General features: G+C 39.6%; 1 protein-coding gene across 1 annotated transcript in view; it reads right to left on the reverse strand.

The window, feature by feature from the left end:
* The window catches only part of CEP192 (centrosomal protein 192), a 76,602-nt gene that overhangs the window by 41,218 nt on the left and 8,258 nt on the right, over positions 1 to 27,126 (reverse strand). The window contains exons 6-20 of the mRNA XM_086740580.1: positions 26,609 to 26,763; positions 23,451 to 23,591; positions 22,859 to 23,195; positions 22,396 to 22,536; positions 20,012 to 20,076; positions 19,740 to 19,931; positions 18,760 to 18,883; positions 16,538 to 16,668; positions 12,334 to 12,862; positions 11,821 to 12,192; positions 11,584 to 11,710; positions 9,984 to 10,155; positions 5,680 to 6,580; positions 2,647 to 2,795; positions 67 to 297 (exon numbers count right to left, since the gene is read on the reverse strand). Coding sequence (XP_086596706.1) covers positions 67 to 297; positions 2,647 to 2,795; positions 5,680 to 6,580; positions 9,984 to 10,155; positions 11,584 to 11,710; positions 11,821 to 12,192; positions 12,334 to 12,862; positions 16,538 to 16,668; positions 18,760 to 18,883; positions 19,740 to 19,931; positions 20,012 to 20,076; positions 22,396 to 22,536; positions 22,859 to 23,195; positions 23,451 to 23,591; positions 26,609 to 26,763 — 3,767 coding nt within the window. The remainder of the gene's footprint in view (positions 1 to 66; positions 298 to 2,646; positions 2,796 to 5,679; positions 6,581 to 9,983; positions 10,156 to 11,583; positions 11,711 to 11,820; positions 12,193 to 12,333; positions 12,863 to 16,537; positions 16,669 to 18,759; positions 18,884 to 19,739; positions 19,932 to 20,011; positions 20,077 to 22,395; positions 22,537 to 22,858; positions 23,196 to 23,450; positions 23,592 to 26,608; positions 26,764 to 27,126) is intronic.

Consider the following 27,126-nt stretch of genomic DNA (forward strand, 5'->3'; position numbering starts at 1 on the left):
AAGTAATAAGAAACCAAAACAAAGCCTACTTGATGTAAAAGAAACACACAATAAGCAGCTACTTACTTCTAAATTAGGATTTTCGGCAACTGCTGTCAGAACTACCCTACTCGCCAAAGCTTCTGCCTGAACAATTGTTTCAGCATCTGCAGAAACTGGCCAAGATGAAACATTGAGAATCCACTGAAAGATCCCCGAATGACAAGGTAAGAAAAGTATTTTCAAATCATCGGTAGAATATGATCCTACGATGGTTTTGTTCTTGAAAACCAGACATTGGTATTTCACAGGATCCACCTGAAAAACAAAGTCTCTGTTATAGAATGATAGAATGATAGAATGGTTAGGGTTGGAAGGGACCTTCAAAGGTCATCTAGTCCAACCCCTCTGCAAGGAGCAGGGACATCCCTGACTAGGTCAGGTTGCTCAGAGCCCCATCCAGCCTGGTCTTGAACGTTTCCAGGGATGGGGCCTCCACCACCTTTCTGGGCAACCTGTTCCAATGTTCTATAACTCGCATCGTAAAAAATTTTTTCCTAATTTCTAATCTAAATCTACCCCCCTCTATTTTAAAACCATTATCTCGCGTCCTATTGCAACAGGCCCTACTAAACAGCCTTTCCCCATCTTTCCTGTAGGCCCCCTTGAGGCACTGGAAGACCGCCATCAGGTCTTCCCGGAGCCTCCTCTTCTCCAGGCTGAACAGCCCCAACTCTCTCAGCCTGTCCTCATAAGAGAGGTGCTCCAAGCCCTCTGATCATCTTCGTGTCATTTTCAACAGCCTCTTGCGAAAGGACTGTTTTTTTCAAAATACCACATTTTTCTCACACCACTGCTCAATACTGACATTTTGTATATATTTTTATATACAATATAAATTATTACAATATTAATTATTACAACTTCATATTCATGTCCCTCTTCCATCTCACTACACTGTAGGCATTTTCTTTTCATTTAAAGAGTTAGAGAAGTCAGCCTGAAAGTTGCAGGGACTTCTTTCCAGCATCTAGTGAAAGACTAACACTGATATTATAGTATTTATTATATTTGGAAGCTAATTCATACATAAACTCTGATTTTTGAGTAAGAACAGCAGCAAGATAAATACATAAAGCCAAATCTACTTGGTGCCTTCTGCCAAAGATGGGAGGATGAAGTATGGTGGAAGAGTAATGGAAAGGTCAGTGGACAGAGGCCACCACCAAATCCTAGTGCAGATGCCTTAAAGTTTCTCTTGTGAACATATCCATAGACAACCTTCAAGCAGGAGCAACAGACTGCAAGTCATACTCCGTGTATCTCAGAGCTACTTTGACTGAAAAAAATATGGTTTTTAATTATATTGTGCAGCAAACAAATTAAATATATGTATTTATTCATGTAAAGAACTGTAAATAGGACTGTCGACTGTGAAATAATATAATGAAAAAAAATCACCTCCTTGTACAATAGAGTCTCAGGTTTGAAGAGGTGCATAAAGAGCCCAAGATACTGAGCGACTAGAAAAAACATGTAAGAAATCTTAACTCTCATGTATGCATGTGTGTATACATATATATATATACACTCAAATATACACAAACACAGCATTGTGATTTGGTGGTTTTTAAAGAGAAAATATTCAGAGAAAACAAGAGCAAAACCAGAAGTCATACTCCTGGAAAGACACATGCCACATCTGCTGGAAAAATATACTTAAGAAGGGATATGATAAGGATTTATAAGACTTAAAAGCAACAATACATAAAGTGAATTATTGTCCATTACGTCTCAGTAACAAGGACTATCAAACAAAACCAGCAAGAACCAGGTTTTAAAAAGGAAAAAAGCAGTAGTGCACAGAATCCACAACTCAGCTGAACTGAACTGCAGACAACACCACACAATTTCAGAAGACTAGCTAGATAAAGAGCAGTCCACCAAAAACTAATAAGAACAGAAATAACATCTAGCTCAGAAGTTCCCAAGCATCAAACTGCCAGAAGCTCAGAATATACTGTGCTGCTTCTGTTGTTTCATTCTTCTCTACTAAGTAAAGTAAAGGAAATTAAATTATACTGATGAATCTTGAACTCATTCTCACGTTCTTGAGATGTTTTACATCTGGAACTATTACTATGATGATAGAAGTAGATATAATTTAAAAAAACTAAGTGCAAGATGCCCAGACTATGGCCTACAAGCTACATGTAACCCACAGAACAACCCATCTAGCTTGAAGTATGCCCCAAATAATTCTCATTCTCTGCCACACTATCTCCTGAGTTAAAGAAAAATGGGAGCACACCGCACAAAACGTTTCAGCAGTAACAGTCCTCAGTGTGGATGCTTTCTTTCCTAGGGTTGACTTTTCTTGCATACAAAGGTGAGAATGAATAAGCAGTAAATTCAAACCTACCACACTTCATGCACACAAAAGAATGCCACAGGTCAGTCCCGTCATGCGGCATCTACCTCTCTACGTCTACTTGTTGGAACAAGTCAAGCGGCCTGGCTGAAAGAGGGTAACGCTACTTTCGTGCATATTAACTATAAAATATGAAAAAATTACAAATCTGTACAGATGCCTCTAATTTTACATATGACATCTGGTAAGATTACAGCATTATTCTTACAGCTTTATTGAAAAAAAAAATCTCTTACCTTTTCCCCATTAACTGAAACACCGAGTATTCCAATGCTGACCTGCAACCACCGTTCAGTTGGATTAAAAATGCTAAGAACCGTCTGCGATGCAATTCCCACACAACAGGCATTAGGGAACTTCAATTCTTCTGGTACTTTTACATGTCCTTTGGAAGAAAATATGCTCCTGTTAGTTCCCAGTAGCCAGAAGCAAATCAGCACTCAGGCTGCCACCACGTAAATTTTATAAACTCATTTGATCAATGTGTAACTACAGCAAGGAAATGTTTCACTCCTACGGTTTTCGTAAGAACGTTTTCCACAAGCCTGATACTCAGAATCTCAATCAACTGTTTGTAATTTATACCCACCTTAGAGTTCTCCTGTCACAAACAAAAATACTTATGGAAATACCACACTCCATGCAGACACTAACTCACAAAGTATATCTATAGACCTTATATAAAATAGTCAGTGTTCACAATTTAATCGGTACTAGCCCAACGCAGAAAATACACAAACAGAAGATCAAGTTTGTGACCACGTGAAGAACCTGCATATACATCATCTATGGGACCTGATGAGATGCATCCCAGAGTCCTGAGGGAATTGGCTGATGCAGTTGCCAAGCCACTCTCCACGATATTTGAAAAGTCACGGCAGTCAGGTGAGGTCCCTGCTGACTGGAAAAAGGGAAACATTGCACCTGTTTTTCAAAAGGGTAGAAAGGGGGACCCTGGGAACTGCCGACCTGTCAGCCTCACCTCTGTGCCTGGGAAGATCGTGGAACAGATCCTCCAAGAAGTTATGCTGAGGCACATGGAGGACAGGGAGGTGGTTCCAGACAGGCAGCATGGCTTCACCGAGGGCAAGTCCTGCCTGACCAACCAAAGTGGCCTTCTATGATGGAGTCACTACATCAGTGGACAAAGGAAGAGCTACGGATTTCGTGTGGCCTGGACTTCTGCAAGGCCTCTGACATGGTCCCCCCCCCACCCGCAATATCCTTGTCTCTAAATTGGAGAAATACAGATTTGGTGGGTGGACTGTTTGTTGGATGAGGAATTGGTTGGATGGTCTCCTCCAGAGGGTAATGGTCAACAGGTCAATGTCCAGATGGAGGTCAGTGACAAGGTGTCCCCCAGGGGTCCGTACTGGGACCAGTACTGCTTAATACCTTCATCAATGACACAGAGTGACCAAGTGCACCCTCAGCAGGTTTGCAGATGATGCCAAGCTGAGTGATGCGATCTACATTCCTGAGGGACAGAATGCCATCCCGAGGGACCTGGACACACTCGAGAAGTGGGTCCATGCAAACCTTGTGAGATTCAATAAGACCAAGTGCAAGGTCCTGCACCTGGGTCACCGCAGCTGGTGGATGAAGGGATTGAGTGCAGCCCAGCTGAGAAAGACTTGTGGGTACTGGTGGATGAAAAGCTGGACATGAGCCGACAACGTGCGCTCTTAGCCCAGAAACCTCCTAGGCTGCATCAAAAGAAGCGTGGCCAGCAGGTCAAGGGAGGTGATTCTGCCTCTCTACTCCGCTCTCGTGACACCCTGCCTGCAGTACTGCGTCCAGCTCTGGAGCCCCCAACAGAAGAAGGACATGGACCAGCTGGAGGAGTCCAGAGGAGGGCCACGAAGATGATCAAAGGGCTGGAGCACCTTTCCTATGAGGACAGGCTGAGAGAGTTGGGGCTGTTCAGCCTGGAGAAAAGAAGGCTCCAGGGAGACCTTATAGAGGTCTTCCAGTACCTACAGGAAATATGAGGAGAGACTGTTCAGTAGGATCTGTTGTGGCAGGACTAGGGGTAATGGTTTCAAAGTAGAGGGAGGTAGATTTAGATTGGATATTAGGAAAAAATATTTTACACTGAGGGTTGTAGAACACTGGAACAGGTTGCCCAGAGAGGTGGTGGAAGCCCCATCCTTGGAAATGCCAGGTTGGATGAGGCTCTGAGCAATCTGATCTGGTTGGGGATGTTCCTGCTCCTTGCAGAGGGGTTGGACTAGATGACCTTTGAAGGTCCCTTCCAACCCTAACCATTCTATGATTCTGCAGTCACCTTCCACTACTTAAATGGGGCCTATAAGAAAGAAGGGGACAGACTTTTTGGCAGGGCTTGTAGCAATAGGACAAGGGTTAATGGTTTTAAACTAAAAGAGGGTAGATTCAGACTAGATACAAGGAAGAAACTTTTACAATGAGGGTGGTGGAACACTGGAACAGGTTGCCCAGAGAGGTGGTGGATGCCCCATCCCTGGAAATATTCAAGGCCAGGTTGGACAGGGCTCTGAGCAACCTGATCTGGTTGGAGATGCCCCTGCTCCTTGCAGGGCGGTTAGACTACATGAACCTTAAAGGTGCCTTCCAACCCAAACCATTCTATCATTCTATGAAAATGTGAGTATCAGTATTACAACATCTTCAGAATGAAACACTGATTTACATTGCTTACATTTAGAGCTAAGTCAAGATATAGAGAAAAAGCAGAAAGTACAGAAGGCATTCGGCAGCTTGTCTTCCCCCTTCATAACCAGAAAACAGCTTAAGCTTTCCACTCTCCTCCTCAGATTTTTTTTTTGGCTTAACTGCCAATTTGACTGCTAATATCAAGTTGGGCTGCAGACAGAAATATCATCTACTTTCCAGATAAAATACTACTGAATTTCCAGAGCATGACTTGTCTTGCCTAGCATGACCTATAGACAGGATTTCTCTTCCTCCTGGGAAAGACAGTTCTAGATCCTTTTAACAAACACAAAACCACTGAATGCTGAGGAAGAATGCTGAAATTCTCTAGATTATGAAAAACTTATGTTAATACTATTAGGGGAACTATAAGAATAGACATTGAATTCGGAGAACATCATTAAATAAGGAAAATTAGTAATACTTTTTTCTAAAATAACAAAGTCTGCATTAAAAAATAACTGTTGTTACACTTAGTAGTCATCTTAATTTTCTTTACTATAATATTAGCATCACCATTATCACCGTTTTTCTCCACAGTTGTATTTTAAACACACTCTAAAAAACACACTTACCACTACCAGGTGACTTTGGCAACTCCCACGCGTTTCTACCAGCTCCAACAGGTCGTCCAGTACATGATTTTATATTTAAGATATTCTTGTTCCAGGAAGTAGAGTGTGGATTACAAAGTGAAGCTGCACCCAAAGAGCCAGGACCAATATTTGGACCTAAAGGAATTCCTACCATAAGTGGATTCTCAACATGTCCTGCTGGGATACCAGAACAAGGAAGCCCTGCTGGAAGGCCAAAACCTGCAGAGCTGCAGCCATGAAACTGAGACAAAACTGTATTTCCGGTAGACGGTATTTTTCCCAGATGCTCTTGTGCAAACGGAGTCGTTGCAAGAGAACATCCTGTAAGCAACGTGGGAACAGAAGAAGAAATTGCTTGGTTCTCAGAGGTAGTGACGTTGGATTTAAAGCTCGAAATAGGAACATATTGTTCACTAGACGAGTTTTGACTGAACGGTATGTAAGTGCTTAATCCAGGATATACGGGCAATACATTCAAGGAGGGTAGCCCTTGTCTCTGTGCTTGGCTTGTTGGATCCTGCCACACTTCTTGTGCATCAACATTAACAGAAAATGGCTGAAAGATGCAGAATTTACTTGGTAAAGCTGATTTAATATGCTCTAGCTCTTCAGGATTTGCTGCTACATTTGAAGGAATAGATGCAAGCTGCTTTTCATTCTTTGGAAAACTTTCTTTGGACAGTTCTTCACCCAGTACATCACCAAGCTTTCTTTTAAGACCTGCAAGTTCATTTTCTTCTGATTTCTGGTCAATATTAAGCAGTGCCTCTTTTCTTCTAGTTTGACATGAGTGGTCTTCTAGATTTTCATTTGTATGTTCCTGTGAAGGAGTTGGGCTGGCTCGAATTATTGTTGTGCTCAGTTCACTAGCATTTTCACTCTAGTAAATAAATATAATATGCAGTATTACAAATTTTGGAAAAGCAAATAGGGTACATAAAACAAGACAGACCTTAATGCTAGTATTGACATCCAACATAAATAATCAAATCTGTCAAGTCTTGTCTGAAGTTCTGCTTTTGTAACATCTGTGCAATAAGGTCTTCCACTCAGCCCCTTTTCTCCAGACTAAACAACCCCAGTTCTCTCAGCTGCTCTTCTTAAGACTTGCTCTCTAGATTCTTTCACCAGCTTCACTGCTCTTCTCTGGACACTCTCCAGCACCTCACTGTCTTTCTTGTAGTGAGGGGCCCAAAACTGAACACAGTATTTGAGGTGCAGCCTCATCAGCACTGAGTACAAATGGACTATCACTTCCCTAGTCCTGCTGGCCACACTATTTCTGATACAACTGATCCTAATTGAACCTATTTCTGATAGAATCAATCCTAAATAGCAGCATCCAAGTGTGGTATAAATTATTTCTCTCCATATTCTTTCTGACTTTCTTGAATGCAAAAGTGCTTACTAAGGTCTAAGTTTCCTCTAAAAAGAAATGAGAATGCCCAAGTATTAAGAGTCCACTAACAAAAGCTGATGTGGTTAAGTATCAAATCTATACTTAGGGTTCTTGGTAAAAGCTAAGGATGTAGAAGCAGTAAGTTACAGTAACATCATAGCATACAGATTTTTTGAGAACAAAAGCAGCCCAATGCATTCCTAAAGAAATACTTGCCAGCTGTTTCAGAAAAAAAAATTAAAAGCTGAGTGGCCGTGAACTAAATCATTAATCAAAAATTATTTAAGGTGTATGAAAATGCACCGATACAAACAGTTTCTTTGTGCATTCACACAAAGAAACCACTCAAGCCCAAAAACTTTCCATTTTGGCAGGTATGCACGGCACAGGAGGAATGGGTGCACTTTATCCTCAGAGTCCTGGGATTTTTTTACTTAGAAATCAAACCAAGAGAACTATGAACCATAATTATGCATGCACACAATTTTGTTTCAAGGAATATCCTACTGGGTTAACTGTGAAGAGCAGAAGTGATTACACCCTCTCATGTACTAACAGTAGCACTGGTACTAACCAGTGGAGGAGGATTTACCATGGGAGAACCACCCTCCCACGACTGGCATTGCACTTGGCAGTCTTCACAACACAGTGGATGGAACTCCAGGTATTTCCCCTAGAGATCTGAACAATTAAAATATTCTTTAGATGTGCTACAAAGGTTAATTTTTTCTTGTGAAATACATCCAGATCACAGATTCTATTTTCAAAAACTGAGTTTCAAAATAATTTTTACAAGTTTCAAGACCAACACTAGACAGTGTGGTATCAAAGCAATCACACATCAGCTCAGGACTGGTGTACCTAGAGAACTCTGACACAGGAACAAGAGAGCTACACAAAAGGATGAAGAGTAACAGCAGAATAAAGCAATTGTTCAACTTTAGTAAGTAGGACTTGGGAGGCAGGGAAAGGCATGTGAAAGAAGGGAAAAGAACAACAAAGTAGCTGTTTGGATCACTGTAGAAAAGTAAGCTGTGAGTTACAATCCTATACAAAGGGCATTCAGGGCAACTCAACGAGGTAAGATGGCTCACCAGGCCAAATTAACCAAACAAGAAATAAATAAATAAAAAAAATTATTTTTAAAAAAAAAATTATAAGTCATGTACCTTTGACAACCTGACTCTAGTGTTAAAGGGAGAGGGCACCACTGGTTAAACAGATTGTGCTATAGGAAGTATTCAGATAAGAAGATAACACCAATACAAATGTTCTTCTTGTCTGTAAGAAGCTTCAAGTCAAGGGACATGATAGCGACTCTTAACAACTACAAATGAGATTAAGATCTCTCAGTCTCTCTCTCTCTCTCTCAGCATAAAAGATTACTAACCCAAAGGAATAAATTAACACTGCAGCCTTATAAGTGGGACTTACACATGTACTCAAAATATAAATGCAAAACTTTGGCAAAGCACTTGAGCATCTCCTTTCAAAACTACCCCAGGGAACAAAGACTTCTCAACAGTAACATCTCTTCAAGACAGAGGGGTATGCAGCCAGTTTCAAAGAATCAAGAGACACCTGTTTGCATGAGATGACAGGACTCTAGAACAATACACATTTCAAACGTGAAATAGACTCAAGAGCTGATGCTATGCCAGCATTGACTGCAGGCAAATACCCATTTAAATTTGCCCTTGGGTTCTTTCCTACAGGACTGCAATTCTCACTGGAAACAAGATCGAAAATAACAGATGCTCCCTGGGTAACTTCAGCAACTAGATCTAGAACAAAATGGGCCTTAGGCCAGAACACGTGTTTCCTTCTTCCTGATGCTTTCAGCATAAAGGCATATGGCTGTTAGTGTTCCTGTAGAAGGAAGAGGCAGCTTCACTAAGCTTTCACTTCAGCCACCAGTCCTGAAAAGCCTCACTCTCTGCAAAGAAACAAACAAGCACAGCAGAGAGCATTTCTATTGCCTGTGTTAGAGGAATCGACAGTTGATAAAGATAATACAAAATAATGTAGCCACTCAGATTTACACAGCTATGGATGTAGTAAGAGAGGTTTTTCTGCTTTTGTTTGTCTGTTTTTTCAAGTTCCATCCACATTTCCACACACTTTGGAAGGAGGGAGGTATAACAGAAAGATTGCAGATTCCAAGGAACTCATGGATTTAGATAGTTATCTTAATCAGCATAAGATTGCAAGTCTGAACAGAAGTTTCACTCTCAGAGTACACTCTTTGCTAAAGTAGTAAGAACAGTCAGAATGACCGTCAGAGGTAGAAAATGATAGCTTCAGTCCTTAAAAAAGAAGTCAAAGCTAAAATAGGTATTTATAAACATTTCTCTAGAAAAAAAAAAGAAAAAAAAAGTAGTTAAGTATTCTCCTAACAGATGAAGCTGAACTGAAAGGGAGCCTCAGGGGTGATGAAAACAGATACAGATCCTACAAAATACTACTGGAATACTACACTGCATTCCAAAACCAGAATGACTTACCAAGCAATTGGGGGGGGGGGGGGGGGGAGGGGAGAGAAAGATAAATAAATCAAAGGTGAAAAATACATCAATTCTTAACTTTTTTCAAAAGTTAGTAGTTCTTTTAATGTTTTACTATGTTTATATTCATTAGCATTTGTGCATTTAACACAATCTCTTTCAAAATTTACATTCCTGAAACTCAGGAGTGGGGCAGAAACAGAAACCTTTTCCCTATGCACAGCATGTCCTGAACTGTTCCGAACCCCTTAAGGCTTCTCTAATGTAAAATTATTTTGGCCATTTAAGGGTTTGTTTAGTGATGAGGGAAAGGTATTGTTTTGTTTGTTTGTTTGTAAGAAAGGGAATTGACACATATTTACACATCAAGATTTTCTTACCCAGTATTTCTCTGGATTATGTATTACAGCTGCATTCTTAAGGGTACTCTCAGACGCAGAGACATAGGTTAATCTGCTCATGCTAGGACTTGAGTAAACTGACTGAGGTAGTACACTCTCTTTGCAAGAAGATTCCTGACAATATGATGTGCAAGGAAAGTCAGTTTCAGACCTGAAAAACAGATTGAAAGCATTTCAGTTTTAGAATATATTTCTAATGCTGCTCCCAAGAAAAACAACGCTACACATGAGCTATACTACTCTAAAAATCAACTTACTTAGCCACTCTGTTTAGAACAGTCAGTAGAAATGAGAAATCAGCTCTCAAGTAACCTGTACAACTTCTGGCTTTGATGTACATGAAACTCATTTTAATTAGATATAAATCTATAAGGCAAAGCATCAGAGTTCCACAACTGAACTCAGATGCTAAGGTCACAGAAACAATGAAACAACTTATTAAAAGAAAAAAAGGTGAATCCATATACTTGTATCTAACTAGATGCAAGAACATCAAATGAAATCATTCAACATCCTAGGCATCACACATTAGTATTTTCTGTTCACTGCTGAGATTCCCTTCATTTCACACACTTGAAAACAGGAGATCTCTCACCACTTTGTCAAGCAAGAAGGGATAACATGAAAACAATTGAAGTCACTGGCATCTTTAACTGGAAATCCTGATGTCTGTATAACATGCTTGCAAAAATACACATATTCTGCACATTTTAACTTCTGAGAAATGCCAGTCAGTCTGTAATTCTAATATAATGTACAATACACTAACTACAGCGAAATATCAAACAGTGAACTTAAAAGTTAAGGCAAAGAAATCAGTTGCCTCCTGTCTTTAGGAGAATGTATATAGCCATTGGCTACTGGCCATGTTTATATACTTAAGACTACATAATCAATGTAGTTGTAATCTTACAGTTTATATCACACTTGTTGTTATAGAAGCTCATTTAAAAAACACTGCCCTTTCAGTTGCTAAGAAAGCCTTTAATCTTAGACACAAGTTGCAGTTTCAAAATATGAAGTGGTCAAAAGCAACACAAATATTTCTAACCATCCTCTCTCACAACAAGCAGTGGTATGAAGCAGAGAACCAAACTGAGTGAAATACCTACAAGTTTAAAAAACACATCTCCATTGGCCTATATAATGTCAAGCTTTGTTATCATATAATTAACATCATAAACCCCAAACAGCTTTATTTGTAATAGATTAATTACATTAGAACAACAATTAATACAGTATTTTATACCTCCATCAACACAAAGTTTTAAGGTATCTGAAGTATATGACTAGCTAACAGGCTGAACATTTGGTATTCTAGCATTACTGGATAATCCTGAGCAGAACAGCAATGTTCCTATCCAGCAACTCTGTCTCATCAGGCCAGTGAGGAAAATAAAGTTAACAATTGCCTAAGAGTGCTTCCTTATACACATAATAAAAGCAAACAGAAAGCTCAGTCAAAGAATGAAGTCTTTGCCTAATAAAGATCTTCTATAAACTGAGATTAAGTATAACATTCAAACTAAAACATGATCCCTCAAAAATCCTCATGAAGCATCAATAATGCAAAAATTACCCTGAAAATGCTGTTCCAGAAGTCTCACTAGGAGAAGAGTGGATTAGGGGTGAAGTTGAAGGTCTGAAGCTATACTGCTCATCCTCTAGAGGCTGCGAGTTACATTCAGGTAGAACGGGTTTATGCTCTGGTAAATAAAGAGAATTTAATAACAGTATTTATTTAAGCACAGAGGATAAGTCTACTGTCAAGAAAAGCCTTTTCAACAACTGGTTACTTTTACATAGGTTTACTTACCAGTACTATTCTGGGAAGCCGGGGAGAGCTTCTCAAAAGTTACATGTTTTGCATTCCCACTGCAAGCAGTACTGGCATCTTTGTTTCTCTTCTCTATTTTTACATTTTGCTTCTTTTCATCATTGTTCAATTTCTGTGTAGGTTTTGCTTCTGTAGGACTTACTGAGACATATTGACTAGATTGCTTGGCAAGTTTTAAGTTGCTGAGTGACACATTGTTTCCTGTACTTCTTTCCACCAAATCATTACATGGTTGAGGAACAGCATTTGTTGCTTGATCTACTGTTGCTGTGTCTTCCCTGATACAACATCTACTAACGAGATCGTTGGTCTGGTAAGCAAGCGTACTTCTCTGTGCCACTTCCGTTTTTGCTGATAAAGGAATTCCACATGTCTGTGTTTCACTTCCAGTAGGTAAGGTTTGGGTATCGACTGTATCTGATCTAAGATCAGCATTCACTGACTGTAAATGTTTACCATTTACTAAATCTGACAACTTTTCTGAGTACTTACCACTATTTGCAGTTACATCTTCATGGTTGGGAACACCAGACAGACTAGAGAAATTCTGAATACCATTTTCTTCATTAAAATAATGCAGAAATTGCTTTTCTATTTCTTGCTGCTTGCTATGATTATTTATCAAGTCTTCTGTAAGAGTATCCTTATTTTTATCTTTACCCAGTAAAAAGGTATCAGGCATAAGGTTCCGGACAGATGCTTCATGTTTCACAGTACTCTCATATTCACTTTCATGTCCATTTTCATCTGTTTTTTTGAGGTATTTTTCCACATCAAATGCACTGTTTTCAACATCGCTGGATAATACCTGATTAGCAGAGAGTTCTGTCTCTTTAACAATTCCAGGAAGGAAACATGTTCTTTTACTTTTATTAGAGAGTGCCATCATCATAGCAGCTAGCTGGGAAGGATCAGCACTGGAAGAAGCATTAGCAATAGCAGAGGCAATTGTGCTAATACTCAGGACAGAGTCAGAATGATTAAGTAAGCTGTCTCCAAACTTGTCTTTATGAATTCCATCCTACAACAAACCAAAAAGAGTTAAGCACCAAATGAAAACATTTCTGTTCAGTGTTTTTGGTTTTGTGTTTTGGTCATTGTGGTTTTTTTATCATTATTCTGCATTTCAGTATATGGCAATATATTAACATTTCTAGTTGTTGTGCATTTAATCGATTGTCAAGAAGTTATGCAATAGGCATAACTCTCATGGTACTGATAAATATTTAGGTCTACTCCACAAAATTTCTTAAGAGATTAAGCTAGGAAGCCTTAGCTTGTGTGATACTTTTAAAATCCTAAAACTTTTTAATTCAGTTGAAAGAACTGGGAGTAAGATACCATCAAGAACAAACACAGCAGAGAAGAAACTATGATGACCAAATACACAGTATCTTCCCAATTAATTTTAAACCATCTATCTTTCTACAAAGAGAAGACAAAGCTATTTCTACAGTTTTCTCTATCACTCAAGTCCGATTCCTTCTTTAGTTTTTCACATTAGCTATTCTTAGCAAAAGGTATGGAATAAGTAGACAGTAATGTCCAGGCCACAATCTCTACCCACCTCCCTGGGATACACACACATTCAGAAAGAAAAGAAAAACCATCCTCACAAAAAGACTGATTAAGTGCGGAGCAGCTAAGTGGACTACAACTGGACTGAAAACAGGCTGCTCAAAGAGTTGTGATCAGCAGCACAAAGGCCAGCCACTTGCTAGTGGAGTATCCAGGGACTAAAACTGAGGCCAGTACTGTTCAACATCTCCTTAATGATATGGATGATGGGGCAGAGTGCACCCTCAACAAGTTTGCCCATCATGCAAAATTGGGAGGTGCAGTTTATACACCAGGAGAGTGGGATGTCAGTCAGAGGGACCTCAACAGGCTGGAAAAATGGGCTGAGAAGAATCTCACTAAAGTTTGACGGGAAATGCCAAGACCAGCATGTGGATAACCCCGTGGACCCATACAAGCTGGGGATCAACCAGTTGGGAAAGCAGCTTGGCAGACAAGGATTTGTGGGTCGCAGTAAACACGAAGTTGACCATGAACCACCAATGTACCCTTGTGGCAAAGAAGGCCAACAGCATCCTAGACTGCAATAAGAAAAGAGTTGCCAGTAGGCTTAGGGAGATGATCCTTCCCCTCAGCACTGATGTGACCACATTTGGAGTGCTGTGTCCAGTTATGGACTCCCAGTACAAGAGAATCATAGAATCACAGAATCATAGAATGGTTAGAGTTGGAAGGGACCTTCAAAGGTCATCTAGTCCAACCCCTCTGCAATGAGCAGGGACATCCCCGACTAGATCAGGTTGCTCAGAGCCTCATCCAGCCTGGCCTTGAACGTTTCCAGGGATGGGGCATCCACCACCTCTCTGGGCAACCTGTTCCAGTGTTCTACAACCCTCAGGGTAAAAATTTTTTCCTAATATCCAATCTAAATCCACTTCTCTCTATTTTGAAACCATTACCCCTAGTCCTGCCACAACAGATCCTACTGAACAGTCTCTCCTTATATTTCCTGTAGGTACTGGAAGACCACTATCAGGTCTCCCTGGAGCCTTCTTTTCTCCAGGCTGAACAGCCCCAACTCTCTCAGCCTGTCCTCATAAGAGAGGTGCTCCAGCCCTCTGATCATCTTCGTGGCCCTCCTCATAGGACCCTCTCCTACTGGTCCACATCCTTCTTATGTTGGGGACTCCAGAACCGGACACAGTACTCCAGGTGTGGTCTCACCAGGGCACAGTAGAGAGGCAGAATCACCTCCCTCGACCTGCTGGCCACAATCCTCTTGATGCAGCCCAGGATGCGGTTGGCCTTCTGGGCTGCAAGTGTGCATTGCTGGCTCATGTTGAGCTTCTCATCCACCAGCACTCCCAAGTCCTTCTCCTCAGGGCTGCTCTCAATCCATTCTCCGCCCAGCCTGTATTTCTCCCTGGGATTGCTGTGACCCAGGTGCAGGACCTTGCACTTGGCCTGGTTGAACTTCATGAGGTTGGCACGGGCCCACCTCTCCATCCTGTCAAGGTCCCTCTGGATGGCATCCCTCCCTTCCAGCGTGTCGACGGCACCACACAACTTGATGCCATTGGCGAACTTGCTGAGGGTGCACTCTATCCCACTGTCCATGCTGCCGACGAAGACATGGAACAGGGCCAGGGTCCAACAGGGATCCCTGAGGGACACCACTTGTGACCGGTCTCCACTTGGACGTTGAGCCGTTGACCACCACTCTCTGAGTGCGGCCATCCAGCCAACTCCTTACCCACCGAGTGGTCTGTCCATCAAAGCCATGTCTCTCTAGTTTAGAGATAAGGATGTCGTGCGGGACAGTGTCAAAAGCTTTGCACAAGTCCAGGCAGATATGGACATAAGGAAGAGAGTCTAGTGAAGGCACACAAAGATGAGTAAGAACTTGGAGCATACATCACATGAGGAGACAGCTAGAATTGTTTAGCCTCAAGAACACAAGGCTCAGGAGGAAATCTTACAAATGTGTATAAATACCTGATGGGGAGAGGAGGGAATGTGGAGGAGTAAAGAAGATGGACCTAGACTATTCTCTGGCACATCCAGTGAGAAGAAAGGAAGCAACAGGTATAATTTTCAATACAGGGAACTCCATTTAAACATAAGGAAAATACAGTCACACACTGGAACAGGCTGCCCAGAGAGGACTCAGACTACAGAGTCTCCACCCTTGGAGATATTCAAAATGTGACCAGACTTTGATCAACCTGCTCTATTTGACCTGGCTTTGAGCAAGAAGGGATGGACTAGATGATCTCCAGAAGTGCCTTCTGACCTCAACTATTCTGTGATTTGTTTGTGTTTGAGAATATTTTAGCATCCACATCAGACTGAGGGTGACCTAAACTTGTACAAATTGAGGGTAGAGCAGATTAGAACCTGGATACACATTATCAAAATCACAAATCTTATTTTGTATCTAGAACAATAGGGATAAGAATAAATTAGAAAGAAAAGTTATTATGGCAGTACACAGTCAGATGAGCGATCCAACCAGTCCTTCTGCATCTAAGTCTGCAGCCTTCATCATTTAATCAGCTAAACCACAACAAATTTGCTAGTTACTGATTCCTTTCAGTGACCATGTAGGAGAAGGGCTGTTTCTCTAACTGAATGGGTCTGTATGTGTTCTGCCTAATCAGAAAAAGATGACGACACATTAAGGCAAAGAAGGTAGGTGTCTAGAATTATAAAACTGAAAATACACTTCTTTCAGACTTACACCACACCAATATTTTCCAGTTTTATCAAGTGAAAGACCTCATTCACATGCTAAAGACTAGCTGTTTCAATTAAAAAAATAGAAGGGAAAGACATAGCTGAAATTCAGCAAATTCACAGAACATCAGTAGCCTAAGAATCTCTGAAAAACAAAGATTGGCTGACAGACCAAGCAACTCCAAAAGTGACGTAGGAAGAAAAAGGAAAATGAGATGGTGACAGTAACACCTGAACCACTACAGGATCATAGCATTCCAATGAAACTATCCTAGCAAACAGTGGCACCTGCTAGTATTCAAATGATCAATACAAAAAGCAGTGAAGCTCATAGGAAAGCTCAAATTTAACCACATTAAAAAAAAAAACAATAGTAATTTGAGTTATTTGTATTTTGTTCAAGTTCACAGTTGCACTTAATAGAAAAACAAAAGAGAAATACCTTTGCTTTACTTTTGGTAGCAGCTTCTATATTAATGCTTTTATGTATTCCAGCTGCAGAATCCATCCTATGCCATGCACCTTCACAGCTGGTGGAATTTGCATGTTCTTTCGTTTGTGCTTCTAAGTCATCTAAGAACAAAGAAAAAGACAGGAAATTAATTTACAGTAAGTAAATTGTCTAAACACCTGTATTCTTGGGATACACATGCTCCTTAATGCTCTACAGAAAAAAAATAGCTGTTTAACAGCACAAATCCAAACACTGCAAGCATCATTTGCTTCCTGTACAATACTCAGAAGTTTACATTCAAGTCAAAAAATTAGCTGGCATTAAGAATACCATGCTCACACTCTTCAAATTTTATTTTCAGGTAGCTTATCATATTACCATAAGCTAAACAAACCTTTTCATTAAACAGTGTTTGCAAGACAATATGAACATAGACCAAACTCCAGTAGAAAACCAGAAGAGTTAAATCTGAGCAAAGCCAATTTTCCTATGCTAGAGACAGGGTCTGACTTAGGTAGATAGCAGTGAACTGGTGATTTTGAAGGACTCCATTTAGGAGGGACAGATATGTTTCTGAAACCATCAAAACCACAAATACTTTCCTTGACCAGGAGATCAAACTCAAACTAAGAAGTATTGTTTATAAGTGATCGAGAGGCTACCATTTCAATAAATGAGTTCCTGCTTGACGGAAAACATCTGGACTCCCTAGAACACCAAAACCAACTTTTAAAGATGCTCTTATCACTGAGAAAACAAGCATGAAATAAGAAACACTTCGGGTTTGGGTTTTTTTTTTTTGAGAGGTTGTTGGGTCTTTTTTGTTTGGTTTGGTTTTTTGCTTGTAAATTGTCTAAACAATTTTAAAAATTTTCTGTACTTCTGTTCTTATCATAGATATTTGGGGTCTGGATATACTTTGTATTCCAAGTAACACCCTCCTCAGGTTGATAACCTCTCAGTTTCCTGTCCTTCTGCTGCTCCTTAAGTAGGAATTGCATACTGGTATTGCTGATAAAGATTATTATTGCCAGTACTACTGAAAATCAGGCGGCAGTATCTATTAATATCTTGGCCACATAGTGACCCAAATACCTACTTTCTGTAGCATTTATAGTAACCCTTACACCATAAGGACTGCAGAGCACATTAGGGTATTTTTCTATTATTCAAAGCAACAATAATAACAGTTTAATTGAATAGAGGTCACAAACTCAATGAACTCCTGGTATTACATAAAATCCAGACTTTGTATAGAGAATTTAAGCACACTAAAAATAGATTTAAAAAAAAAAAAAATTATTAGACACCCTTCAAAAATATTTGCAAGGTCACTGTGTGAGAAAAATTACAGCAGTAAAAGCTGTTGCAAGGAAGCAGACTCCATAAAAGCCTGACGGATGTTTTTCACCTATGCCAAAAAGTATTTAAGTCACTGCATTGACTGCACAAGCAGGTTCAGAGACTGATGTTGCCACAGTTCTACCAAAAGCAGTAGAGACGCTTTAAAATGCACTCATTCTTTCCTAAACATATCTTACAAAGTTGACAGGCATATATATGCACCAAAATGTGTGCTGTGAACTTTACATGTAAAATTTTGGAGGAATGCCCTAAATTACTGCTTTTAAGTTAAGCAGATATCATGGGAGTGCTTTTTTTTTTTTTTCCAAATATGGCAGGAAAAATGTAGACTATGTTTTACGCACACATTGTCAGCTCAGCTATAACCCAAACTGTTTTCCTTCTTTCCCTATAACCTCTACACCTATATGAGCAAACAGACCAATTTTCTGGAGCTTTTTTTGTTTGCTTGGTTTTTGGCAACACATTTGTACAGCTTTTTCAACAGGAAAACTCTGAACAGACTTTAATTATTACAAGACATTCTGGTAGTCAGCCAGTATGTGGAAACGCTGAAATACGTAAGTCTGTTTAGGGTAGTACTTGGTACTAGAATGTTCACTCTTGTGTTTAGGTTCTATGCTTTTCTGGGGGAAGGGGAGGTCGGGGAGATGCTCACAGAAAAAAAAAAAAAAAAAAAAAAAAAACAAACCAAAAAATATATATAAATATATATAATTAGTGAATGAAAACTAGAGTCCTTCTCTCACAGATTACTCTTAATAGTCTTTAATAGCTATAAACAGCTATATAGAAGTAATTCTTAACGACTGTTATAATCAGTGACCCTTCTGTTCTACAGTTACCTGGAAACACCTCAGACAACTGCGAAATTTCTTGGCTGGTGATACCTCCTGAAGAATCAGATTGCCTTAGCAAAGCAACAGGTTGCCTTTTCTTCGGAGATGTAATATAGTAACCAAAGGATGGCTATAAAAAAAAAAAAAAACCCAGAATACAGTATGAGTAAACTTAATCATTAATAAATAGGTTCAGCGGGCTTGCAAAGCAATTTCAGCCACAGTGCCTCCGCTGTTGGTGTTTTGCTTTCATACCACTGAGAAATAACATATACCTCCTAGTATTGCAAATGTCTAATCCAAATACATACGCTTTCAATATATATCTAAAATAAACTAATAACTTATTTATACCAGCTAGACAAAAGGAAATACATATGCTCTCATCATCTCTGCCTGGAGGCACACTCTGCTGCTCAGCCTCTGAATGTACCAGGACAGAACACGCCAACGATACCAATTCACCAGGACACAACTGAATTACACAAGCATATTTGGCTTCTTCCTCCTATTGCACACACTTCTCTGCTTTTTTATTTTGTCTACAACACAGATGAGATACTGTCTACCAACAGCAGGTAAGAGATTGCTATCAGATAGATGGAAGAAGCATACAGAAGTATGTTGGTAAGTTAGAGTCTAGATTACCACGTTTTTATTGAAGCTGGGCATTTGCCCAGATAGCACATCAGCTATCAATAGCCATTCAAAGATACTCTCACCGTTGAAATACCCCCATCTGAGCAGCTTTTCATTCAACTACTATGTGGATCATTTGCGCACCCTGTACACAGTGTACTTTTCTCTCTCTAATCCTACACATAATTAGATCTCTGGCCAAAAGGTGAAGATCAAGATCAATTGATAATACTTAGAAAAACAGTTCTCAGAAATAATTAGTTACAATATATATATAAAAAAACCAACAGTAGTGCTGGCTTTCTTGTGCTTTCCTTGTGTCTTAATATTAACATTAAGATACATACCCGTTTCACGTCACTGCCTCCACCAAGACAACCAAGAGCTTCAGATCTCTGACCAAAGAACTCTCCCAAAGACAAACGTAAATAACTGGCATCTTTATCAAGATCAGGTGTTCTCTGCAGAATGCAGCTACTGGCAGATTTCCATGAAGTATCTGCTAATTCAGACGCATTTAGAAAGTCTGCTTTTTCCGCCTGCAGATAAAGACATTCAGAAGTTGTAACTTGCAAATAAATTAGATAACTACGCTGTTTACACTGAGATAATTAGTTACCTGCACAAGTTTGTGTGCTTTCTCAAATTCTTCCTGGTCTTGTGCAATCATAGCTGCTGCTTCAGCTTAAAACCAAAGAGAACATTTATTAAAATAAGGCATAAGTGCTCTCATTACTATTTTGCATCATTACACTAAATTTTGAGGGACACATACTGCCATATTTAATTCTACATCTGACACAGTTTGGGACACACTAGGAGTTATTCCATCCTATTATGGTGAGAAATATTCATACAAAATTTGTTTTTAAAGAGTACTCCCCAGATCTTTAGGAGCCAAAATAAAATCAGCATTTAGCTAACTAACTTAGTGGTGAATATAGTCTCTTACAGCCTTAACTCCAAATCAAACTATAACTTTTCATAGGTTATGCTACCCATACTAGCTAAAATTGAGCATCATATGGCTACTTCTAAAAAAACTTTTACCACATTTGGTTTTGAAAACCTATCAAGGTGATAATTGTGAATTGGCACAAAAGAAGCCAACTAGTTTGTGCCAGTTTATTAAATACCTGTGCAAATTAACAGGCCAAATAAATCAATACTTCTTTTAAATTCAAATGCTTGTATTATTTTCACAATTACCATTTACAGACCAAGGAACACTTAACCTTTCCTCACCAAAATTATGTGAAAAACTGCTAATCAAGAGATACTGCTCTACCACCTTATTTCAGTGTTAATGATACATTAAGTCTATTAAAACTTATAAAATATGTGGCCTTGTACACACATCATCCCTAGTCATAGAGAACACACGGCAAACAGAGGAACAGGTCAAGAATGAACAAAACCTTATGAAGTGAATACAGCTGTTGTCCTTAAAATTACCTACGGGAAGTCACAATACATGCTCTGAGAAAAGAAGCAAAGTTGGAATACATATTTATCAAGCAATCCAACTACAGTTCCTAAAGGCAACCTAGCACTATCAATGACATCCTCTTATATCCAGTTGAACTCTAAGCCAATATCAGTTCTTCCTTAACCCTCTCTATAAGCCACACAGCTCTCTGAAGACTTCCTGAAGCACCAAACTCTGTCAAGTGAGCAATACCTGCAGTATTCTATACAAGAATACACGGCTTGCGCAGTTTGCTGACAGACATGCCATGTGACTCAAAAGCATCAGATGTAACATTTCCTTTCTGCCCCTACAAATAAAATCTCTCAGCTGTCAAGCATCACACTCAAGTACTGCAAACAGGCAAACCAGCAGCCAGAAAAACACTAACCACATTGAATCTGTAAGCGCATGTCTTCTACCATGTAAACAGGTAAGCCAATCAGCTCAAAGCAGAATTCCTTTAAAAATCAATAAGGTGGGAAAAACCTAAACAACCTTGAAAAGATTTACAACAGTCAAATAGTCTAACCACCGAACAACCTGAGCCCGAGATGCAGAAAAGTGTCTGAAATATCCCGGCATTTTAAAAAATAATGGAGGAGTTTTAGACAGCAGCATACACAGCTGTCTCTTTGAAAGAAGAGCTTAGAGTGGACCATGGACATCTTTAGAATACATTAGCCCACCCATCTCAACTTCAGAAACTAGAAGAGACTAGGAGAAATACTGTTGCACACATTGCTTAAATCCATCTAGTAAAACAGATGTCATTTTGGTGCTACGGAACTGATTTGACTACGCGCACATTATCCAAGCCTGTATGACAAACGTATTGATTCTCATGAAGATCAGTCTGAGATAGCTTAAGGAAAATAAACAACTCTAAGTAAACAGAGGTTCAAAAAGCTTGGAATTTGTTAGAAAATGAGAGTCCAGCAAAGCCTCTCAGTAAGCTCCAACATTTTTCAGTACCAGTACCATTTTTCAGTATCAAGATATTCCCAAGGGGTTCACAAAAAATAATCACCAGCTAGTGAACTCAGCAGCTTTTTTCCACATTCCAATTGATTTTGTAGGAATTTCTTGTTTACAATTATTTCCTGTCTTATAACAAGCACACAACACAGAATAACAACTATTTCCTCCTCTTGAAAGATAACAATAACTGAAGTCCAAAGGAAAAACTGTGGAAATTATAGCTAAAAGAGTTACTTTTGCTCATACAATAGGTACCAGTGACACACGTTAGAATGCTTTTTGAAACAAAATAAGAGTCTCATGGGAAGAGCAGGAAGCATGGAAAGAATCTATCAACTCTTATGATAATACAATTATAGGCTACTAGCAACATCAGCTTTCAAATAATTTGTATTATCTAAAGCGTGGAGGCCTTGCAATACCAAACACTGATTTGCTGAAGTGAAGAGAAGAATAAATAAATAAATAAATAAAAGAAGGAAGTAAGTTTACTTAAGACTATTCCAGACAACAACAGGTAACTAAGGTAACTAAAAATGAAAGAGATTACACACATCCAGTAATGAACTCCTCATTTATTTTGTCGTCTTCAGACAGATTTAAATCTTGTTCTTCATCAAATGAAGTATAATACGCAAGATCAGTCACCCATTTCCCCTCCTCATTTTGATAGACAACGCTGTGTGGGAAGTCACCTGGAAGATATATCAAATGCTACACTGTTGATTAAAATAAAAAGGGAATATGTCAAAGTCTCTTAAGTCTAGGTTAAGGACATAGCTCAAGTTGCTGCAACTGCAAGCTTAAACTAGTTTCATAATCAAATAAACAACAGTGCACTGTATAATAGTCAGTACTTTTTGAAACAAAATCAAGTCAAAATTCATTCATGCCACATTGTTTTTTATTACCGATTTGCAGAACTAAAGAAAAATGCATAGTTTACAATTTTACTTCTTTTTCCATGCAAGAGTCTGGTCACAATTGTACAGATGGGTTATATCTAAAGCAACCTACCTTTCTCTGTTGTAGCTAAACTTATGTTCTCACAGCTGTCTGCAGATGGAGACAGGTAAGTATCAGCAAGGCCAACTTCACATTCAGTTGCATCTGTCTGAGGTGCATTTGCAGTAAGAACTTTAGGAGTGGTGTAGGGCCCCAAAAATTCTCTTGCTGTGTGTAGTACTTCCGCATCAGAAGAAGCGGTCTGACACTCGGAGGATTGTACTTCTTGCTTTGGAGGGACATCTGAGACATCAGCTTTGTGGCTGTCCATGCACTGAAAATACAGTGAATCTAATCGCAACTCAGGACTGGTGCAGGAATCTAGCGCATCTCCAGTAGTCATGGAATTCTTAGAAAACAATAATCATGTTAAAAGCGTCAGAAGTGCAGTTGTTAACTGTTTGTGCTAATAGTTGTAGGTACAAAATAGTCCAAGTTAACTATGTTTGAAAAACATATCGGAAAACAAAGTGGTGTTATTAATTTTTTGTAAAGAAAGTTTGGGTTGTTAGCTCAATCTCTAACAAGTTTTTAAATGCACTATTGCTTTCTACTACAGTCTTACTCTATATGATAAACAGAAATTTAAATCATAATTTCATACCAGTTGCTGTACTGCTCTGGGCAGCATTTCTCTTTGCACAGGACATCCAGTTATCCCTTGATTCTGTGCATGTTCATCACTAGGATTTCCAGAGACTACTCCTGTCACAGCCTGGTAAGTGTCAGGAACCTGAAAGTTCTCCTTTTAAAAAAAAACATTAAAAAATCAAGTTTAAATTATGCTATAACAGATATTCCGACAGGAAAAAAAAAATTAATATTACAGTTGTTTTTACAATATTAAAAAATTATCTAGTAAAGACATTATCATACTTTATTCACTCGTGCCACTGCCAGAGGCATCTCTACCTGCTAGCACCATAGAATCATAGAATGGTTTTGGCTGAAAGGGACCTTCAAAGGTCATCTAGTCCAACCCTCCTGCAAGGAGCAGGGACATCTCCAACCAGATCAGGTTGCTCAGAGCCCCGTCCAACATGCCCTTGAACACTTCCAGGGATGGAGCAAACACCACCTATCTGGGCAACTTGTTCAGTGCTGTACAACCCTCAGTGTAAAAAAATTTTTCCTAATATCTAATCTAAATCTACTTCTCTCTATTTTAAAACCATTACCCCTCGTCCTGTCACAACAGGCCCTACTGAACAGCCTCTCCTCATCTTCCCTTTAGGTACTGGAAGACCACTATAAGGTCTCCCTGGAGCACCCTCTTCTCCAGGCTGAACAGCCCCAACTCTCTCAGCCTGTCCTCATAGGACCTTCTGCCCTCCTCTGAACCCTCTCCAACTGGTCCATGTCCTTCTTATGTTGGGGGCTCCAGAGCTGGACGCAGTACTCCAGGTGGGGTCTCACCAGGGCAGAGTAGAGGGGCAGAATCACCTCCCTCGACCTGCTGGCCACAATCCTCTTGATGCAGCCCAGGATGCGGTTGGCCTTCTGGGCCGCAAGGGCGCACTGCCGGCTCATGTTGAACTTCTCGTCCACCAGCACTCCCAAGTCCTTCTCCTCAGGGCTGGTCTCAATCCATTCTCCACCCAGCCTATATCCTGGCTATGCCAATCCACACATCTGCCTCCAAGGGCATACACAGCAAGAAGACGGAGGATCTTTTCTTATTCCCACTACTTCCTTTCATTCGCTTTAACAAGGGCACCATGCTACTCCTCTTTCCCTTCTGGTTGACCCACTGCTGGATGAGGACTCCAACTCAGAACCTGTTGCACCTACCCCACTGCCTATCTACAACAGCAGTGAAGCAGGAACATCTTACACAAGTAGAGAAGACCTGAGGTCAGAAAGTGGAACTATGTTCTTCTCACTCTTTAAACAACCACCTATTCCTTTCTTCACATACAGTCGTAGATCAGCAACTGGGAGCCTATGCAGACTACTTTTACAGGGTTAACATATGACAAATTTCTGACACCTCAGAAGCAACAGTTCATTTAACTGTTTAAATCAATCACACTTTCCCACTCTGGTCAACTATGAAACTGCCAGGATCACATCCATCGTTGCAAAGCCAAGAAAATGGAAAGGCACACTCTGTTTGTAAAGGATTTAATTGCTGCTCAAAGATAAACCACAAGCCAGCCAGTTGCTGCTCTACGCTTACCTTTCACACACTGACCACTTAAGAGACTTATTTACTTTTCTGGAAAAACATGTCTCTGTGATACTGCACACTTAATAAAACCTTGGAGATTGCTATCCAAGATAATAAAGCAGTGATCCAAAAAGATTTTATAAGCTAGTTGTATGACAGAAAACAAGCAGCAGCGTATTACCTTAATAGTTACAGTAACAAAAAATAAAACAGCATCTTTCATCAGCAGTGAATTAAACTTATCGTCAACAAGTTTAATCAATGTCTTAAAAGAAAATTCCATTCTGATCTCCGAATGTTGTTGCAGTTAAAACTGTAACTCTAATTAAAAACAGCAATAAGTTAAACTACTTGTCACAGAACCATCAGATTAAAAGTAAGCAATTCCTAAGCAGACAACAGGACCATGTCCTGGATATTACAAGCAAGCTGACAATCAAGATAAAAGGTGGCCCTTAGTTTCAGTTCAGCTGACAAGCTTGCTAGGACCAGAGAGCAGAGGGTACAGTAATCATTTCATGGGTATTAGCTTTCTTAGGGAGATTTAGCTTTCATCAAAAATTCTTTGCATGCTGAGGCTGGTAATCAAAATTAAAATCACGCCATCACAAGACAATGGTATCACCAGAGGCTTCTGCTTAGCTGCCAATGATAGCATTTCCCTTAGTGGACCTGAGAGGATTCCAAATGATTATCTACAAACACTTTACTCTCTCTGACACTAAATACCACTGCTAGGAAGCTGAGAAGTTCAGACCAGCATAAACAATCCAAAACTCTAAAATAATTTTTTACTTTTGTAATAAGGATTAAGAAATGCAGTATTAAGTAGTCCAACAGAAAAAGCTCAACTTCGGGAAATACTACTGATGCTATAAATTATACCAATTATCCGAGCACAAGTCTCCATCATCCCAGAGAAGGGACAGAAATCCAGTCTTAGGAGTTTGGGGGTTTAGGTTTTGGGGTTCTTTTTCCCCCCTTTGCAAGATCAAGTAAAAGAATTGACAGCCCAAGGTTCTCTACCAGAGCTGCTTATCAGGAGAAAATGGAAGGCTACGCACAGGACCAAGAGGAGCATGAAGAGCAGGGTTGGAGAGAGGTGGGAAACCTGAATGGAGACTTGAATAAAGGGAAAGTCTCCAGCTTTGCTGCAAGCCTTCCTGACTAATGTCTCTTGGGACAGCCAGCTACTTACCCAATTCCACCTTATCTCATAAACAGCAAGATCTTCTGTAATAAGCAGATGAATCAGCTGCTAGCTCTGCACAAGGAAGAGGAAAATAAATACAAAAATAGCTACCTAGCGTCTCTCTTTTTATTTCTTTTTTTTTTTCCAGGGAAAATCTTGCAGAGATAACAGAAGAAGTCAGGCGCACACTCAAATGGTTTTGTTTCTAGTTCAGAGCTGCATTTGCCATCTTTAAATTTTAAAAGAATCCTTTGCTGTACAGGCTACCTGTTGGACAGTATTTGGATTTGTCAGGAAAGACATAAAACCTAGTTCACCCTGTCTGACAATCCTCAATGATGCTATCACGTTTAAGGGCCATTGGGAATGCTGAGCTTTGAACTTTATTTTAAAAACTTACTTGAAATAAGCCACTTTCAGAAAGCTTCAGTGCTGTACAGTGTTCTGAGAGTTTCTCTACGTCGGCATTTCCTCTTGTCATTTCTGGTTCTATCAGCTGCTCAAAATAGGCTTCTAGGTGGTTATCAAAAAACTCTTCATCATCAATATCATCATCTATTGAAACAGAACAAAATAGCCTGTTCACTTTTCATGGACATTTTATATTGCCTGACATATTATCAAAGCAATTCTGTAATTTTTAACACGTTGAGTCTCACAATACACTCGCACACTCAGAGCAGAATTATCCTGTTTTTTCCTTAAATAATTGGGTCACAGGAACATGTAATTATCTTACTCCGTGACTAGGGATACACAGCAAAACAAGATGACTATAAGCTAGCATGCTAACTCCAGGCTACCAAGTGACTCATCTTCCTTCATAGGATCTATACAACACGACATTCCATCTAGCAAATCGTATATGTACTCATATTAAAAAGTAAAATATATGTAACATTTTTCAAGCTTCACAGG

Source organism: Chlamydotis macqueenii, chromosome 2 (genome assembly GCF_036417535.1).
Source record: "Chlamydotis macqueenii isolate bChlMac1 chromosome 2, bChlMac1.mat, whole genome shotgun sequence".
Classification (NCBI taxonomy): Eukaryota; Metazoa; Chordata; class Aves; order Otidiformes; family Otididae; genus Chlamydotis; species Chlamydotis macqueenii.